Source organism: Garra rufa, chromosome 5 (assembly GCF_049309525.1).
Source record: "Garra rufa chromosome 5, GarRuf1.0, whole genome shotgun sequence".
Taxonomy (NCBI): Eukaryota; Metazoa; Chordata; class Actinopteri; order Cypriniformes; family Cyprinidae; genus Garra; species Garra rufa.
In genome coordinates, this window is record NC_133365.1 from 43,215,987 (window position 1) to 43,235,896 (window position 19,910).

Below are 19,910 nucleotides of genomic sequence, written 5' to 3' on the forward strand. Positions count from 1 at the left end.
ATAAAAAAATGATAAGGACTTTTATTGTTAGAAATTAAATGCAGATTTTAAAGTATATTAAAATAGAAAACCAATATTAGGAATTGTAATAATATTTCACAAGATTACAGTTTTTTTCTGTATTTTTGATCCAATAAATACAGCTTTGATGAGCATAAGAGAGTGCATTAAAAACTTTAAAAATCTTACTGATCCCAAACATTTGAACAGCTGTGTATATGTTCCAACGCAAGTGTAAAGACATAATGTTAAAAAAAGATTTATATTTCAGTTTTCTTTTACTTTATTCATCAAAGGATATTATCAAAACGTTGCCACAAAATTATTAAACAGTACAACCATTTTCAACATTGATAATAGGAAATATTCAAATCTGCAAATTAGAATGATTTTTAAAGGATCATCGGACACTTAAGATGGTGCTGAAAATTCAGCTTTGCCATTTCAGAAATAAATTACATTTTAAAATATATTGAAATGGAAACACTATTTTAGATTGTAGTCATACTATTTATAATATCATTGCTGTTATTGGAACTAATGCAGCCTTGGTGAGCCTTTTGTTTACGAAAACATTAAAAAACCCTACAGAAGATAAAGGGTGATTTGTCATGTATTACTCTTGCCTTTATTTGCTTATAATTAACCAATACATTTGGCCCAGTGGTTCCCATAGTAACATCAGGCGATTTTCTTTCCCTATTCCTAAAACCCTCTCTTCTTTAGTTGGCAACTGTAGGGAGCATTACACAGTTTACTTTCATCGAATGTTTAGCTGTGAGTAAAACGTTTTTTTGTTGCTTACCGGAAAACCAACAAGACATTATGTCACAAATAAAACAAGTGCTGGATGTACTAAGGATGCTAGAGAGTGAATAGAGCCTCTGTGTTTGCAACGGAAAGTACAGTAAAAGGGTCTTATATTTGGAGGCATGATGATGGTCTGAAGTATGCTAGAAAAGTTTCCTTCTCATTTGCCTGAACACATTCTGCCCCCTGTTGACCAGAGTGTGTTGCTACATCTGTGTGAAAATTGATTTTCTTAAAGTGACAGTCCATCTAAAAATTACTCACCCTCATGTTGTTTCAAACCTGTATGCATTTCTTTTTTCTGTGGAACACAATATTGGAAGAATGTTGTTAACTAAACCGCTTCGGTTCCTTTTGACTTCTATTGTAAATACAATTGAAGTCAATGGGAATGGAAAATGTTTGATTCTCAATATTCTTCAGAATATTTTCATGCATGCAGGTTTGGAACATGAGGGTGAGTAATAAATGACAGTTTTAATTTAAAATTTTTGGATGTTACATCTCTTTGATACATGCTTCTACACGCTATCGTGCATGATTTGTTATACATGTTTTCCAAAAGAAAAGCTTTTCATCAAAATGCTGATTTAAAAACAACGGACAGAACACATGCTGGGTTATTTTGACTCAGCTGAATGGGTTAAATGTTTTTACTCAACATACTGGGTTGCTTTAAGTCAACTATTGTTTAAAAAATATTATATTGCTGGCTTAAAATGGGCTGGAAAAATAAAAATCACACAGAATTACAGAGGTACAGCAATAATCAAAAGATGAACATTTATTATTAAGCAAGATCAAAAATATAAGACAAATTTATTTGGGTGAATACAGCATAGTTTACAATATTACATGCATTTAAACTCATTTAAAAAGCATTTTAGAAATAAAAGTAGCATTTTAATTTAGGTGTATTTAACTGTTCTCTGTAATCACTTTTCACCGAAATGCCGGTGTGTCACCGAAATCTAAATCTAAATTTCACTCGTAGCTGTGACTGACTCCATAATCCGCCCATAAACAAACAATACTGAGATTAGAAAACATATTTTAACATCAAATTAAATTAAATTTAATATTATAACAAATAAAATCAGTTTTCCATCATGCGAGTGATGGCTGCTGACTGACATTTCGTCCTTGTATGTTGCGTTGCGTAAAATATAGACTGTCAGTTTAAGGAGTTAACTTAATTAACTAGCTTAATTAACAGTTGTGTTTAGTTGAACGGAATCCATGTTAAATCAATTATTCAAAGGACCATTCATAAAGAGAGCCATTTACTTCATTCCTGAATGAATCAGATGTTTGAACGAATTGAATCAAATGAGTGAATGTCTCATAAAGACATTTACCGCCACCTGCTGGCAGATTTAGTTCAGTATAATTTAATAAAATAATAATAATAAAAATAGGCTAATAATAATAATAAAAATAAAAACAGTTATAGTTCACCCCAAAAAATTACATTCTGTCATAATTTACTCACCCTTGTCATTTTAAACCTTTCTTTTGTGGAACATAAAAGAAGGTATTTTGAAGACTGTTGGTAACAAAGCTGGGGGATGTTTCTCAGATTATATTCTTTTATGTTCCATGCTTAAAAATTTATGTGTAATGCATTTTATGTTGAATCAAATAAAATATTTCTTTCTAAAACTACAATTTGTAATGTCTACTTGATACTTTCCCATTTAACACAAAATAGCTTTAAATGATCTTTATGGGTATTTTCAAAGTCAAATGTATTTTGTGATTAATTCGATTAATTCAATTAATTAGTTTGACACATCATGTAATTAATTAGATAAAAAAATTTATTTGACTGACAGCCGTAGTAAAATAATATACTTTACAGCACAATAAAGACTTTATAAATGTATACAGACCTTTATTTCGCTGAAGTAGTGCACCAAATGTGACCCTGGACCACAAAACCAGTCTTAAGTCGCTGGGGTATATTTGTAGCAATAGCCAAAAATACATTGCATGGGTCAAAATTTTTGATTTTTGTTTTATGCCAAAAATCATTAAGAAATTAAGTAAAGTTCATGTTCCATGAAGATATCCTACTGTAAATATATCAAAATGTAATTTTTTATTTGTAATATGCTTTGTTAAGAACCTAATTTGGACAACTTTAAAGGTGATTTTCTCAGTATTTTTTATTTTTTTGCATCCTCAGATTTCTGATTTCAAATAGATGTATCGCGGCCAAGTATTGTCCTATCCTAACAAACCATACATCGATAGAAAGCTTATTTATTGAGCTTTCATATGATGTATAAATCTCAGGTTTTGTGGTCCAGGGTCACAAATTTGAGGCGCTGTGAACCAGTCTCACTTGTAGAGAAAGCAAAAAGCTTGCGCTCTTACGGTGTGTTCACACGGGGCGCAAGCGTCAACGCTTCCCATTGACTTTGAATGGGTGACGTCAAGCTTTGCCGAAAGGAATTGTGGATCCGTCGGCGGCGCTTCACTCGCGTTGCTCGCGGCAGAAGTTGAGAAATTTTCAACTTCTGCCGCGAGCAACGCCAGTGAAGCGCCGCGTCAGCCAATCAGATCGCTCTATGCAAATACAGTGGCCAGGCGGCAGCCAATCACGTTCATCCTGTTCAAGAGCAGCATTTCATTGGCTGACGCTGCTATGACCATAAACGTCAGCCACGCCTTCCGTTAAGCGTTGACGCTTGCGCCCCGTGTGAACACACCGTTACTGTAACTCAGCAGCTGGGTTGTTTCATCGGAGACAGGCTCAACCCAGCGGTTGGGTAGAAAAAAATAACCCAATATTTAATAACCCATTAAAAACGACCCAGCACCTGGGTAAAAAAATATTAAAATAACCTAATAAAATGACCCAACAAGCTGAGCCCAGCATTTGGGTCAACAAAAATCACTCAACATTTTTAAGAGTTCAGAAAAACTACCCAGCACCTGGGTAAAAATATTAAAAACAACCTAATAAAATGACCCAACAGGCTGAACCCAGCATTTGGGTTAAAAAAATAACCTAGCATTTTTTTTAGAGTGTAAGCTTTGCTTTCCTTCTGAAGTGCCATGTTTGGATAATATGTGTAAGTCCTGCCCCTACATTTCTTTTGTCATGTCAAATATTCTAATTAGTTTATCCTTCCAGGACATTAGCGGTTACAAAGCTGTGATTTTAAAATCAAGCTGAGAATTTGAATTCCCTATTCATGAACCTCGTTTACATCTCGCAGATTTGGAACCCCCAGAACAAGACGTCTGCTTTGGAACTGATTGAAAGATGCAAAACTATTTTAATATAATCCAAGGATGACTGAATAGGATTATCTTTTCTGGTGCCCTGCCAGGAGTCTCCATCTCTCTTTTATTCACCTGTAAATTATTTTCATTTGTATTAGACACGGCTGTCAGTGTTTAATCCCCCCTGATCTGAGCACGAAGGGAGTCATTCGCCGCGGAGCTTCCCGGTGACGTGAGCGTGAACCTGTGAGCACTGACAGCTAATGTGATTTAGCAGTCACGCTAACCGCTCTCTGAGCGCGTGCAAATCAATGAGAGCGAAGCGTTTCTATAAGAAGTGACATGAAAATAATCTGTCACCCCTGGCAACAGCTCACTCTCAAGTCTCTGTTTGGTTTTCCTGTTTGAGATGGCTCTCGTGAGACGAGCGCTAATTGAGTACTGGATACAAATAGTGACATTTAGATCAAAGCACATTTGTCATGTGAGCCCTGCAAAGGACTGATTGACTTTTAGGGGCTAATTGTATTTCTTCATTGTGGTGTTTAGTAAAGGGAAATGATAGATAAAAGGGACATCTGAAGGTTAGAGTCTAATAGCTGGGCAGAGATCCTAGTGAAGAGGCCAGGTGGTTTGTGGTTTGGATGCAGGTATGCTGATCCTTATCAGGCTTTATAGCTAGCTTGCAACCAGATTTATCAGACTGTGATGGTCAACCAACAGCTGAACCAGCTTCAAACCAGCATAAACCATAATGCTGGTCCAAACTGATTTTTTTCAGTTGAATGGGGGGATACACTTAATGCGCAGAATGAAAGTGTCTTATGTAAACCCTTCAAAAGTTTAGGGGTTGGTAAGATTTGTAATAGTTTTAAAATGTTCACCAAGGCTGCATTTATTTGATCAAAACTACAGTTAAAACTAGGACTGGGTTTTGACACAAATTTCACATTTCGCTGTTTCATGATGCTGTTTCAACAGGCTTGCGATTCGATTTCCGATTTGATTCAATATTGATTATTTTAGATATAAAGTACTCACTATTTTAAGTGGATCAAAAAAAGTTCATCACAGTTGTCGAAAGACAAGAACATGAATTATTTTTGGTTTTAGGACAAATTTGATGAAAGGTTTTGATCCACTTCAAATGTTGACTACTATATATCATGTACAGTACATGCCACATTTTCTCAAAAAAAAAAAAAATCCTTTAACCAATGCTGTAAAATATACATTAGAGTCAGTTGGTACTACATTAATATTGAAGGTTAAAATTTTTTACATACAAATGCTTAAATTACACTCAATTAATTTTTTTTTAAATATAAACATTTAAGTGGTGTCTGTCATAAAACTTGAAGGATTTATTCAAACAAAACATCGAAGAACAGTAAAAATGATCATGAATATGTTACATGGTGCATATATTTAACAAAATGCTCCTCTCTAGAGTTCATTTTTTCGAGCTGACTAACCAGTTTACGGTCACCTAGTATGTTTTTTTCGGAGGTTAATGTGACATTAGTATTATTTACAAGCTGCTAAATTTACGTCTTTGGTGAGACGACATCGATTTTTGGGATTGAAGAATCGACATCATTTGGTGAAAATGAGAATCGATTAAAATCCCAGTCAAAAGTTTTTGAACAGGAAGATTTTTAATGTGTTTTTAAGAAGTCTCTTCTGCTTACCAAGCCTGCATTTATTTCAACCAAAATATAGCAAAAACGTTACAATTTTGAAATATTTTTACTAGTTAAAAGAACTGTTTTCTATTTGAATATATTTTAAAATGTAATTTATTCCTGTGAATTTAAAGCTGAATTTTTAGCATCATTACTTCAGTCACATGATCCTTTAGAAATCATTCTAATATTCTGATTTGCTGCTCAAAAATTTGAAAACAGCTTAGTAGATTTTTTTAGGTTTCTTTGATGAATAGAAAGTTTAGAAGAACAGCATTTTTCTGAAATACAAATCTTTTGTAACATTATAAACGTCTTTATCATAATTTTTGATCCTTTTTAAGCATTCTTGCTAAATAAAAGTATTCATTTCTATAATTTCGATCCAAAAAAAAAGAAACTGACTCTAAGTTTTTGAATGGTTTTGAATAAAACTCAAAAGTTGTTTATTTCAGATAAACACTGACCTTTGGATATTTCTATTCATTAAAGAATCCTGAAAAAAATGTATTAAACTTTTTTAAATATTGATGATGATGATAATAATACAAATAAATGTTTCTTGAACAGCAAATCAGCATATTAGAATGATTTCTGAAGGATCATGTGACTCTGAAGACTGGAGTAATGATGCTGAAAATTTAGCTTTGATCACAGGAATAAATAACATTTTAAAATACATTAAAATAGAAAACAGTTCTTTTAAATAGTAAAAATATTTCAAAATTTTACTTGGTGAGCAGAAGACACTTATTTAAAAATCCTTAAAAATCTAACTGTTCTAAAACGTTTGACTGATGACTGAAATCATTTCCTTTAGAATTAGAATTTAGACAAATTGACAACTGATTATATCTCTTTCCCATTGTTCAGGTGAGCTGCCTCTCTCACTCGCAGCTTGTACCAACCAACCAGACATGGTGCATTACCTGACTGAGAACAGCCACAAGGCGGCAGATCTGCGGAGGCAGGACTCAAGGGGAAACACAGTCCTGCACGCCCTGGTCCGTATCGCTGACAACACTAGGGACAACACGCGATTCGTCACTAAGATGTACGACTTGCTGCTCATCAAAAGTGCCAAACTCTACCCAGACTGCAACTTGGAGAATTTATTCAACAATGATGGCATGTCCCCTCTCATGATGGCCGCCAAGCTGGGCAAAATTGGGGTAGGAGATTGCTTTACACCGGCAATGCAGCTTTAAAAACTTGCATTGGGAAAGTGTGGTAGAAAAGGCAAAGCAAACTAAAATGAAATGTTTTTTCCTCCACAGGTGTTCCAGCACATTATCCGGAGAGAGATCAAAGATGAGGAGGCTCGACATCTTTCCCGGAAATTTAAGGACTGGGCTTATGGACCCGTATACTCCAACCTGTATGATCTGTCTTCACTGGATACCTGCGGAGAGGAAGTCTCTGTTCTGGAGATACTCGTCTACAACAGCAGGATTGAGGTGAACATGTGGACAGACAAAAGAAAGCGAGGAAAATAGACTGTGTACTGTATGGTGCTCCATATTTTATCATATGTGACCCTGGACCACAAAACCACTTAACAAATCTTAAGTAGCACAGGTATATTTGTAGCAATAGCCAATAATACATTGAATGGGTCAAAATTTTTCTTTTATGCCAAAAATCATTAGGATGTTAAGTAAAGATCATGTTCCATGAAGATATTTAGTACATTTCCTACCATAAATATATCAAAACTTAATATCTGATTAGTAATTTGAATTGCTAAAAACTTAATTTGAACAACTTTAGAGGCGATTTTCTCAATATTTCGATTTTTTTTGCACCCTCAGATTTCTGTTTTTCAAGTAGCTGTATCTCGGCCAAATATTGTCCTATCCTAACAAACCATACAGCAATGGAAAGCTTATTTATTCATCTATGTATAAATCTCAACTTACAAAAATTGGAAGTTGGACTGGTTTTGTGGTCCAGGGTCACACTTGAGATTTGAGGCTTTGCAGATTTTTGAGTACATACAGCAGAATGTGTATGATGTGACATGACTATCTCCAAGAATCTGTTTTCATTACATTGATGGCTTCAAGATTCAGCTTTCTGACATGTTTTATTGTTCTTTCCCCCAGAATCGCCATGAGATGTTAGCGGTTGAACCCATAAACGAGCTGCTGAGAGCCAAGTGGCAGAAGTTTGCTGCTGTGACCTTTTACATCAGTGTGTTTTCTTACCTTGCCACCATGATCATCTTCACTCTTGTGGCCTATTATCGCCCATCAGTGGGTACTGTGAGTACAGCTTTCAGTCAGTTTGCTCAGCAGCTATCTTGCCATCTAGTTTCCAGTCAGAATAATCTTCCATCTGCTTCAGTTGGGAGAGACTGAAATCTCCAAAACTGTTGGTCAAGATTACATTTTGGTAACAAGTCAATTCACTAATCAAATTAGGAAAACAAAAGTATTATAATTAAATAGAGCTTCTTTAGCTCAAATCATGCTAAAGCACACTACTTATTTTGTCCAGCAGGTATATTGAGCTTTCTGGTATTCATTTTCTATGAGTAGTCAATATTCTCTCCTTGGACCACAAAACCAGTCGTAAGTAGCATGGGTATATTTGTAGCAATAGCCAACAGTACATTGTATGGGTCAAAATGATTGATTTTTCTTTTATGCCAAAGATCATTAGGATGTTAAGTAAAGATCATGTTCCATGAAGATATTTTGTAAATTTCCTACCGTAAATATATCAAAACTTAATTTTTGATTAGTAATATATGCATTACAAAGAACTTCAATTGGACAACTTTAAAGGCGATTTTCTTAGTTTTTTTTTTTTTTTGCAACCTCAGATTCCAGATTTTTAAATATTGTCCGATCCTAACAAACCATACATCAATAGAAAGCTTATTTATTACTTATTTATAGAAAGCTTATTTATTCAGAAAATTAACCCTTATGACTGGTTTTGTGGTCCAGGGTCACATATTGTTTTACACTGTCATTCAAAGGTTTTGGGCCAGTGAGGTTTTTTTTTTGAAAGAAATAAATTTTTTGTAGCAAGGATGCATGAAATCAATCACATGTAACAGTAAAGACGTTTAATATTTCAAAAGATATCTATTTCAAATAAATGATGTTCTTTTGAACAAGTGGCACAATTGTTTTTAACATTTGCTGTTATAATCAATGTTTCTTGAGCAGCAAATCAGCATATTAAAATCATTTCTGAATGAAGACTGGAGTAATAGCTGCTGAAAATTCAGCTTTGCCATCACATAAAAAAAATACATGAAAATATATATTAAAATGGAAAAGTTATTTTAAATTGTAATAACATTTTACAATATTACTGTAATATTATATATGCAACCCTGGTGAACATTTTTACAGTTTTACAAGCCCTTATACTTTTAAAGTTAGTGTCCATGTGGGTGTTCATGTTTTTTTGTTTAAAATTGCAGAGTAAATGTAAAGAAAGTTGATGTGGTGTAGATGCTTTCTGGGAATGAACAAGTCTGTATTGATTCCTAAACCGTATACTTCCACAGCCCCCGTACACCTACAACACCACAGGAGACAAGCTGCGTTTGGCAGGGGAGATCATAACTGTGGCTTCTGGACTCTTTTTCTTCGTAACAAATGTAAGCTTTACATACACAATAACCAATCAATTTTAATGCTTTTTTATTTGTAAGATCACACTTCCATCTCAGCTTGCTAAAAGAACAGTTTGTATGTTTTAGTACGCAAAATCACTCTTTCTTTCCCTGTCTTTCCTCTTTAGCTATCGCTAAAAATCTTTAGCAGCATTTCTTGGTTTTCTCCCCTGATTTAGATTAAGGACCTATTCCTGAAGAAGTGCCCGGGGGTGAATTCTTTATTTATTGATGGATCCTTTCAACTTCTCTAGTAAGACACTCGGTTCCATTCTTTGTGTCTTCCTTTACTCTCGATGTCTTTCCCTAAGGCGATTTTCTCCCTCTTTTTAATTGAGCTGTCTAATTAATTCCAGAACCCTTTCTTGGCATGTTTTAATAGTTAATCTCCTTGCAGAAAAACAGCACAATCTAAGCAAAGATGACTGTGGTTCACCGATATGTTTATGTTAATTATAATTAATATATGCCATTGCTAAACCAGTGAGGCATTTTGCATTTGAAAAGCAAATCTTACATATTGAAACTCAGCAAAAGAGTAAATGGGAAATGAAAGACGTTCCGTAACCTTCACAGTAGCAAAACAAGAAAATAGCCAGAGGCCACAACATATTTAGTTATCAATTTTGAGCTGATAATAAGCCACCAGTAAACAAAGCAAATGGTAACCTTAATAGTTGAAGTATGTTGATGACAAGTAGTCAAAAGTCAAAAGTTTACATACACCTTGCAGAATCTTCAAAATGTTCATTTTATTTAGTATTGTCCTGAATAGGATATTTTACATAAGACGTTTACATATAGTCCACAAGAGAAAATAATAGTTGAATTTATCAAAGTTTACATACACTTAATTCTTAATACTGTGCTGTTACCTGAATGATCCACAGCTGTGTTTTTTGTTTAGTGATAGTTGTTCATAAGTCTCCTGTTTGTCCTGAACAGGTAAACTTCCCACTGTTCTTCAGAAAAATTCTTCAGGTCCCACCAATGCTTTGTTTTTTCAGCATTTTTGTGTATTTAAACCCTTTTCAACAATGACTGTATGATTTTGATATCCATCTTTTCACTCTGAGGGACTCATATTACAAAAGTTCAAACACTCATTGATGCTCCAGATGGAAAAACGATGCATTAAGAGCTGGGGAAGAAAACTTTTTGAATTTGAAGGTCAGGGTAAATTTCACTTATTTTGTTTTCTGGGAAACATGTAAGTATCTTTTGTAGCTTCTGAAGGGCAGTACTAAATGAAAAAAAAAATATTTAGGCAAAATAAGAAAAATGTACATATCTTAATTCTGTTCAAAAGTTTTCACCCCCTGGCTCTTAATGCATCGTTTTTCCTTCTGAAGCATCAGTGAGTGTTTGGACCTTCTGTAACAGTTGCATATGAGGCCCTCAGTTGTCCTCAGTGTGAAAAAATGGATCTCAAAATCAGACAGTCATTGTTGGAAAGGGTTCAAATACACAAAAATGCTGAAAAACCAAAGAATTTGTGGGACCTGAAGGATTTTTCTGAAGAACAGCGGACAAACAAGAGTCATGCACAACTATCAAAAACAAACAAAGAAACCTAGCTGTGGCTTATTCAGGTAACAACACAGTATTTAAAAACAAGTGTATGTAAACTTTTGAATGAGGTTATTTTTTATAAATTCAATTATTATTTTCTCTTGTGGACTATATGTAAATGTCTTTTTTAGGTCAGTACTATATAAAAAATAACATGCATTTCGTATGATCCCTCTTATGTTAGTTAAAAATAATAAACATTTTGCAGATTCTGCAAGTTGTAGAGTATTGAAACTTTTGACCTCAACTGTACATTACCTCTTGACCAATCCCTTCTGTTTCCATAGCTTCATCTATTCCGTGTTGGTGCTGGTGAGTGCAGCACTGTACCTGTCAGGGATTGAAGCCTACGTGTCTGTGATGGTGTTTGCTCTAGCACTAGGCTGGATGAACACCCTCTATTTTACCAGAGGCCTTAAACTCACTGGAACTTACAGCATCATGATTCAGAAGGTATGAAAAGAGCAAGTAAATAGCCATGTACAATACATTTGATTTATTTGTTTCTTTAATTTATGTTATTTGTAAATCCTGTCTTTTTGAATTAGACAACATTGTCCTGCTTGTTAAACAGCATGTCTTCATAGTTAAGCATATAACAAGCTGCTTTTTCCAGTAATGATTACATCCCTAATAGTGTACAGTCATTGCCAAAAGTTTTGAGAATGACACAAATATTAGTTTTCACAAATTTTGCTGCTAAACTGCTTTTAGATCTTTGTTTCAGCTGTTTCTGTGATGTACTGAAATATAATTACAAGCACTTCATACGTTTCAAAGGCTTTTATCGACAATTACATGACATTTATGCAAAGAGTCAGTATTTGCAGTGTTGGCCCTTCTTTTTCAGGACCTCTGCAATTCGACTGGGCATGCTCTCAATCAACTTCTGGGCCAAATCCTGACTGATAGCAACCCATTCTTTCATAATCACGTCGTGGAGTTTGTCAGAATTAGTGGGTTTTTGTTTGTCCACCCGCCTCTTGAGGATTGACCACAAGTTCTCAATGGGATTAAGATCTGGGGAGTTTCCAGGCCATGGACCCAAAATTTCAACGTTTTGGTCCCCGAGCCACTTACACTACAGTAGTTATCACTTTTGCCTTATGACACGGTGCTCCATCGTGCTGGAAAATGCAAAGTTCTTCACCAAACTGTTGTTGGATTGTTGGAAGAAGTTGCTGTTGGAGGGTGTTTTGGTACCATTCTTTATTCATGGCTGTGTTTTTGGGCAAAATTGTGAGTGAGCCCACTCCCTTGGATGAGAAGCAACCCCACACATGAATGGTCTCAGGATGCTTTACTGTTGGCATGACACAGGACTGATGGTAGCGCTCACCTTTTCTTCTCCGGACAAGCCTTTTTCCAGATGCCCCAAACAATCGGAAAGAGGCTTCATCGGAGAATATGACTTTGCCCCAGTCCTCAGCAGTCCAGTCGCCATACTTTTTTGCAGAAGATCAATCTGTCCCTGATGTTTTTTTTTTTTGGAGAGAAGTGGCTTCTTTGCTGCCCTTCTTGACACCAGGCCATCTTCCAAAAGTCTTGGCCTCACTGTGCGTGCAGATGCGCTCACACCTGCCTGCTGCCATTCCTGAGCAAGCTCTGCACTGGTGGCACTCCGATCCCGCAGCTGAATCCTCTTTAGGAGACGATCCTGGCGCTTGCTGGACTTTCTTGGACGCCCTGAAGCCTTCTTAACAAGAATTGAACCTCTTTCCTTGAAGTTCTTGATGATCCTATAAATTGTTGATTTAGGTGCAATCTTAGTAGCCACAATATCCTTGCCTGCGAAGCCATTTTTATGCAACGCAATGATGGCTGCACACGTTTCTTTGCAGGTCACCATGGTTAACAATGGAAGAACAATGATTTCAAGCATCACCCTCCTTTTAACATGTCAAGTCTGCCATTCTAACCCAAATCAGCCTGACATAATGATCTCCAGCTTTGTGCTCGTCAACATTCTCTCCTGAGTTAACAAGACGATTACTGAAATGATCTCAGCAGGTCCTTTAATGACAGCAATAAAATGCAGTGGAAAGTTTTTTTCGGGATTAAGTTCATTTTCATGGCAAAGAAGCACTATGCAATTCATCTGATCACTCTTCATAACATTCTGGAGAATATGCAAATTGCTATTATAAAAACTTAAGCAGCAACTTTTCCAATTTCCAAAATTTATGTAATTCTCAAAGCTTTTGGCCACGACTGTACACTGCTGCTAGAAACTGCATAAAACCCTTAGAATAATGATCGTCCTTGCTGCTCTGCTTTCTTCTCATATTGTCAGTGTAATTAAGAGACCATCTTGTTTACCCATTGTGTCTTCAATTTGGGTATTTTGTTTAGATTCTCATCAAAGATTTGTTCCGGTTCCTGCTGGTCTACGTGCTCTTCATGATCGGCTATGCATCAGGTATTCTAGTAATAAAAGTTCAATTATTGGTATTTTATGGAAACATTTGTCGTCATTCGTGACTCTGACTTTTTCGTTTTGTTTTGCGCACCAGCGTTAGTGTCACTGCTGACCATCTGCCCTGAACAGAGCACATGTAATGAAACCTGCCCCAAATACCCCGAATGCCGAGATACAAACACCTTCAGCGAATTTCTCTTGGACCTGTTTAAGCTGACCATAGGCATTGGAGAGCTGGACGACATGCTAAAAGGCGCACAGTATCCCGTTGTCTTCCTCATTCTCCTGGTCACCTACATTATTCTCACCTTCGTCCTGTTACTCAACATGTTAATTGCTTTGATGGGGGAGACGGTGGGACAGGTGTCTAAAGAGAGCAAGCAGATCTGGAAACTGCAGGTGAGGGGTATAGAAAAGGTCAAATGTGCCAGTCTGTTGCATAGATAGTATTTAAATTGTGGCCAGTTTTTCTCATAATTGACTCTCCTTCATGTCCTTTCAACCATGTTTTAAAGGGTTAGTTCAATTAATGAAAATTCTGTCATTAATTATTCACCCTCTTGTCATTCCAAATCCGTAAGACTATCTATTTTTACAATGTCCTAACTCCCTTTCTGAACCTTAAACATGTCAGTTACAGTGCTGTCTATGCAGGGTCAGAAAGCACTGTGTTCCGAAGATGAACAAATGTCTTACGGTTTTGAAACAACATGAGGGTGAGTAATTAATGACAGAATTTTTATTTTTGGGTAAACTAACCCTTTAATGCTTCCATGAAAAAGATGTAAGATTACAAGCTCCATACAAATCTTTAGTTTTTTCTTGGCAGAAAATACTGGGTTGGAATGACATGATAGAAAGAAAGTGAATGATTGCAGTTTTTGGTTAACCTATTCCTTTAAGTTTTTGTTTCAGTGCTTTATTTTGGTGCTTGTCTGACAGGAAGTCACTCCAATTTTTTTTGTTAACTTCTGTCCAAGGCTTTTACCTCAGTATTCACTGGTTATAAATGCCTTTCACCTCCAACATGTCATTTTCCTTTTGTTTGCATCAGTGGGCAACTACTATCCTGGACATTGAGCGGTCTTTCCCTGTGTGTCTGCGCAAGTCTTTCCGTGTTGGAGAGATGGTTACTGTGGGCAAGGGCTTGGATGGAACGCCAGACAAACGATGGTGCTTCAGGTAGAGCTACAAGATATCCACTACTCATTTATTAAATTACAACCAAACTCTTCAAATCATTTACAACATTTTTGGGCCTTTGTTCTCTGTGCTTTAGAGTGGACGAGGTCAAGTGGTCCCACTGGAATCAAAATCTGGGGATCATAAATGAGGATCCGGGCCAGAAAGAACATTACGAACAAACACAGGGTGGACGGGGCCTTCGAAGAGGTCAGTAAACCAGCAGACATGAATTTTCATAGTATGCTGCATATATACATTTGAGGTCTAAAGCTTACATACACCTTGCAGAATCTGACAAATGTTAATTATTTTAGCAAAATAAGGGTCTTATAAAATGCATGTTATTTTTTTATTTAGCACTGACCTGAATAAGATATTTTTTTTCACATAAAATATGTTTAGTCCACAAGAGAAAATAATAGTTGAATTGATAAAAATGAACCTGTTCAAAAGTTTACATACACTTGATTCTTCACACTGTGTTGTTACCTGAATGATCCACAGCAGAACGGGGTCATTTTTATAAATTCAACTATTATTTTCTCTTGTGGACTAGATGTAAACATCTTTCATGTGAAATAACTTATTCAGGAAAGAGCTAAATAAAAAAAAAAAATAACATGATTTTTGTATGATCCCTCTTATTTTGGTAAAATAACTAACATTTTGTAGATTCCACAAGGTGTATGTAAACCTTTGATCTCAACTGTAAACCCCTAAACAAGTGTTTATGCTTTTAGAATAAAATGACTTCTTTGGCACATATTTTACCCAGAGCCATATAAAAAGAGAGTTGCGACACTCCCATAGGCTTCCATAGGAACTGAGGAATGCGGAAGTAAAGCGTGTCATGGAGCGGTCAATAGTTCCAAACAACCAATAGCTCCTGCATTGAAGCCCATTCATTTCAGCGCTTCTCAAGCACAGTCGCAAGTATATTGAAGAAATTACTGCATTTATTTACATTTTAACGCATCAGTTGACCTCTCGAAAAACTGGCCAATAGTGGTGTTTTATGAAGCATGTTATAGTTAATACTTATCGTTAAAAAATAAACAGTTAAACTGTAAATGCAGCTGGACAACGTGAGAAACACCGTAATAGCGACCATAACCAGATACTAATTGTCATATTTTTATGTTTTTAGTCTTTCTGCAATCTTTCTCTCACTGTAGGAGGTTGAATGAGTTTCAGTAAAGACTGCATTCAAGAAATACGATAAAAATGTGTGCTGAATGCAATTCGTTGCCTTGTGTTTTTTTAAACATTATTTTCATCTTTTCTATTATGTTAAATGCCATTTTTGCTTGCCTTTTATAATATTCACTTATGTTGTATATTTGAATATCATAAAACAAGAGTAAATTACTTTTTTTTATTTAACATTAAATCGTTAAATCGAAACATATAAAAAAAGAGTGTTTGATCATGTCCAAATACAAATGCAGATGTATTTAACCTTAAATATTACACTAACTATAATATAAATACTATATTAGAAAATGTTATCTTTTAAATGGTCAGGATCATTATTGCACATATTAAGTACAAAAAAACCTCCTCAAAATATTTACTAAATAGAACTTAACTATATATATTACAGTTATTTAATTGAATAAAAGTTACACTTAAGGTGTTTGGTCACATTTGACTGCCAAAGAGTATGAGAACATATTAATTATGTCTCTTTATCACTCCCCAGAATAAAATGCGATTGTAAAGTGTATTCAGAGAAGTTATCAATACACAATCAATGCACATTATGTGTTAATAATTACTCGAAATTGTGCAAATATAGTAAAACTGCTGTCTATCCTATTTAACTCCATTCAAACACATTGACAGCGCGGAGCTGTTTGGAACTATTGAGAGCTACATGAACCACGTGACCGTGCGGCGGCGAGATCAAAGCGTGTCGCAACTCTCTTTTTATATGGCTCTGATTTTACCCAGTAATACACAGAAAAGTGTTTCAAAAAATAACAACATATAATTTTTTTTATCCTCTACTCCAACAGATCGCTGGTCCACTGTCGTCCCAAGAGTGGTGGAACTGAACAGGGGCCCCAGAGACATTATTGTAGAGATGGAGCCTCTCACAGGCCGACACAGACATAAGTCTGAAGGCTAAAGCTGAACGCTAAGGACTTTTGAGGAATTTTACAGTTATGTATTTTATAAAAGCTGACAATAGTTCTAGTTTTTATCATTATTGTGAGAACAGCTCTGTTTTGTGACTTTTAAAAGTACCCTGATACAGTATATATATAGATTTTGTTTATGATGATGATTGTGTTTTACGTGTATATTTGGACCCATGAGACACTCAGGAACATTTTTGATGTGTAATATTGTAGTGTTTTTCATGGAGTGTGCAATAGATTTTTAAAAGAGTTCTCTTTATTATTATTTTGATCAAAAACACTCCACAAGGTCTTGGATTTGAGTATCAGCGTCTGTCTGCTCCATTGATTCCTGCTGACATTTTCTTGTGGATTATGTGGAAAAGGTTATATTTTAATCAATAATCATGTCAGATTACAGTGTTAAATGTGCCTTGTGATAAAGTACAGTCCTTTTTTTTAATGAAAAATCGTATTGTTCTTTTGTTATATTGCCAACCCATAATGGAAAGACAAAAAAAAAAAAATGCTGTTCTGATTTGGCCTTTGGCTTTGTTTTGTAATAAAGGTCATGCAGAAAACAGATGTGCCACCCACACCAGGAGTGTGCGCATTGCCAGACAGCAGCAGTTTGCTATTTTCACCTCAGTATGCTAGCAATAGTGTGACACTGAACTTAATTGGTGTGATAGTGGTAATGATTTAAAGCGACCGGATCAGTATAGAGGTTTCTTATTTCACTGATAAACCCATGCCAAAGGACAAAATGGCACATTTTGTAGGGGAACTACTTTATGTATTTTTAATATATTGTATATGTATATATTTTTCCCAGTTGTAACTCTGGACCACAAAACCAGCCATAAGGGTTTTGAAGCTTTCCATTGATGTTTGGTTTGTTAGGATAGGACAATATTTGGCCGAGATGCAACTATTTGAAAATCTGGAATCTGAGGGTGCTAAAAAATCAAAATATTCAGAAAATCGCCTTTAAAGTTGTTTAAATGAAGTTCTTCACAATGCACATTACTAATCAAAAATTAAGTTTGGATATATTTACGGTAGGAAATTTACAAAATGTCTCCATAGAGCATGATCTTTACTTAACATCCTAATGATTTTTGGCATAAAAGAAAAATCAATAATTTTAACCCAAACTAAATGTTAGCTATCGGCACAAATACACCCGTGCTACGACTGCTTTTGTGGTTCAGGGTCACAATTTAGGTGTTTTTTGTATTATTTTTGAAATTCGTGAAGTTTGACTTCTAGAGGACTGTAACAGGGATCTGTGTTTTTGTTTACAGGCCTGCTTTCACACTTTTGGTCATTTCAAATATCCGTTACATTGCATTAGACACTAACTATAGTTTAGGTATGGAAGGAATGTACAGAAATAGATAATATATTCTTGGTAGCAGACATTATCCTGCCAGTATGTTAGATGTTTGATGCTGCTGTTGATTATTATTTCATGTACTGGATTGAATGATTATTCAATTTGTTTCAACATTAAAGAGATTCTGGATCGCCCACTCTTAACCATCTGAAAGAGCGGCTTTGTCTTATTTTCAGTGTTTTAATTTGTATGCTACTTCTTGTATTTTTAATTAATCTCCTTTGTTTCTTAATCACTGATCTGCTTGCCTTAAGTATTGTATGTAAAGGAAAGAATTGAAATTAATTACTTGACTAAATTAATCTCCAGCAGTCTTGCCATTAGTAAAAAAAAAAACATTTCAGGAGTTCTTTTACATCGTGGCATAATAGCACTCCATTAAAACTCATGAAATATATTGCTGTTTTTTAATAAGTGTGTTTGTAATTTTATGCGTCTCATTTCAGCTAATAAAAAAGTGATTTAAAGTCTAGCCCTAAATATAATTTGCATTTACCATAATTAATTTGGCTGAAAAAGTTTGTGCACTAATAAATAGCAAGTTTAACTGTTTTGTACGCATGTGTTCATAAAACTGCCTATACGATCTAGTCATAAACATTTCCAGTTCATGCTTTATTAACATTCCTGCTGTTCTGCTTTTTGCCCCAAACAGACACATCCTCTGTTCACTCTAAATGCCTAGAACGCATACTATCTGCTTCTTGGCTCACTAACAAGTCCGAACAAAATGGTTCTTGGTTCAGTGAGCCAGTTCGGAGTTTTGATTCATTGAACCATTTCACTGAATGTATTCGAAACTAACCAATTTCAAAACATCATGAATACATCATTTACTTGAAAAAGAGAAAAAAAATCCCTGCTGAAAAACAACAACAACAACAGAAAACATTGCATATAATCAAATACTTTCTACTACAAATACCATAACAAACCATCAGCTTTTAACCATTAAAATGTTTCCTGTAGTGTGTTTTGGGACATATTCTATTAGGATTTAATGGTTTTAACAAGCCACCAATAGAAGGTGAACAGTTACCAGTAGAGACCAATGGGCACCATTACAGTTTTCATTAAAATCAGTACAATTCCCATTATAAACATGGCCCGGTTTCACAGACAGGGCTTAGACTAAACCAGGGTTAGGCCATAGCTCAATTAGGACATTTCATTTTTTTTTAAATTGCTTAGAAAAAAATATTACCAATGTGCATCTTGAGACAAAACAAAGGCACTGATAAATTTTAAGATCAGTCAGTGCAAGTTTCTGTCAGTTGAAACAGCTCAGATTTACATTTTAGTCTAGGATTAGGCTTAAGCCTTGTCTGTGAAAACAGGGGTATAAATCTGATTCTGATTCAATGCAAAAAATAAATTAATACATCCAAATACTGATAAAATTGCCTTCGAATTTGTTTAAATGAAGTTTACAGCAATGCAAATTACTAAAAAATAAGTTTTGACATATTTATGGTAGGAAATTGACAAAATATCTTCATGGAACCTAATATTCTAATGATTTTTGGCATTAAAGAAAAATCGATAATTTTGACCCATACAACGTATTGTTGGCTATTGCTACAATTATACAAGTGCTACTTACGACTGGTTTTGCAGTCCAGGGTCACAATTCAGGTTTTTTTTTTATATTATTTTTGAAGTCAATGAAGTTAGATTTATAGAGGAGTGTAACAGGGATCTGTGTTTTTGTTTACAGGCCTGATTTCCACACTTTGGTCATTTCAGATATCCATTATATTGCATTTGACACTAAATGTAGTTGTAAAGAATTTACCATACAGTAATTAATCTGTTAATTCAACGCTTGGCTGAAAAAGTTTGTGCACTA

At 35.1% G+C, this 19,910-nt stretch overlaps 1 protein-coding gene across 2 annotated transcripts in view; it reads left to right on the forward strand.

The window, feature by feature from the left end:
- Window positions 1-18,214, forward strand: part of trpv4 (transient receptor potential cation channel, subfamily V, member 4) — a 34,483-nt gene extending 16,269 nt beyond the window's left edge. For both annotated transcript variants that reach the window (XM_073839659.1, XM_073839658.1), the window contains exons 7-17: window positions 6,603-6,901; window positions 7,007-7,186; window positions 7,835-7,993; window positions 9,256-9,348; window positions 9,543-9,616; window positions 11,223-11,388; window positions 13,288-13,354; window positions 13,449-13,753; window positions 14,409-14,536; window positions 14,634-14,746; window positions 16,558-18,214. In XM_073839659.1, coding sequence (XP_073695760.1) covers window positions 6,603-6,901; window positions 7,007-7,186; window positions 7,835-7,993; window positions 9,256-9,348; window positions 9,543-9,616; window positions 11,223-11,388; window positions 13,288-13,354; window positions 13,449-13,753; window positions 14,409-14,536; window positions 14,634-14,746; window positions 16,558-16,670 — 1,697 coding nt within the window. In that variant the 3' untranslated portion in view covers window positions 16,671-18,214. The remainder of the gene's footprint in view (window positions 1-6,602; window positions 6,902-7,006; window positions 7,187-7,834; window positions 7,994-9,255; window positions 9,349-9,542; window positions 9,617-11,222; window positions 11,389-13,287; window positions 13,355-13,448; window positions 13,754-14,408; window positions 14,537-14,633; window positions 14,747-16,557) is intronic.
- The last annotated feature ends 1,696 nt before the right edge of the window (window positions 18,215-19,910 follow it).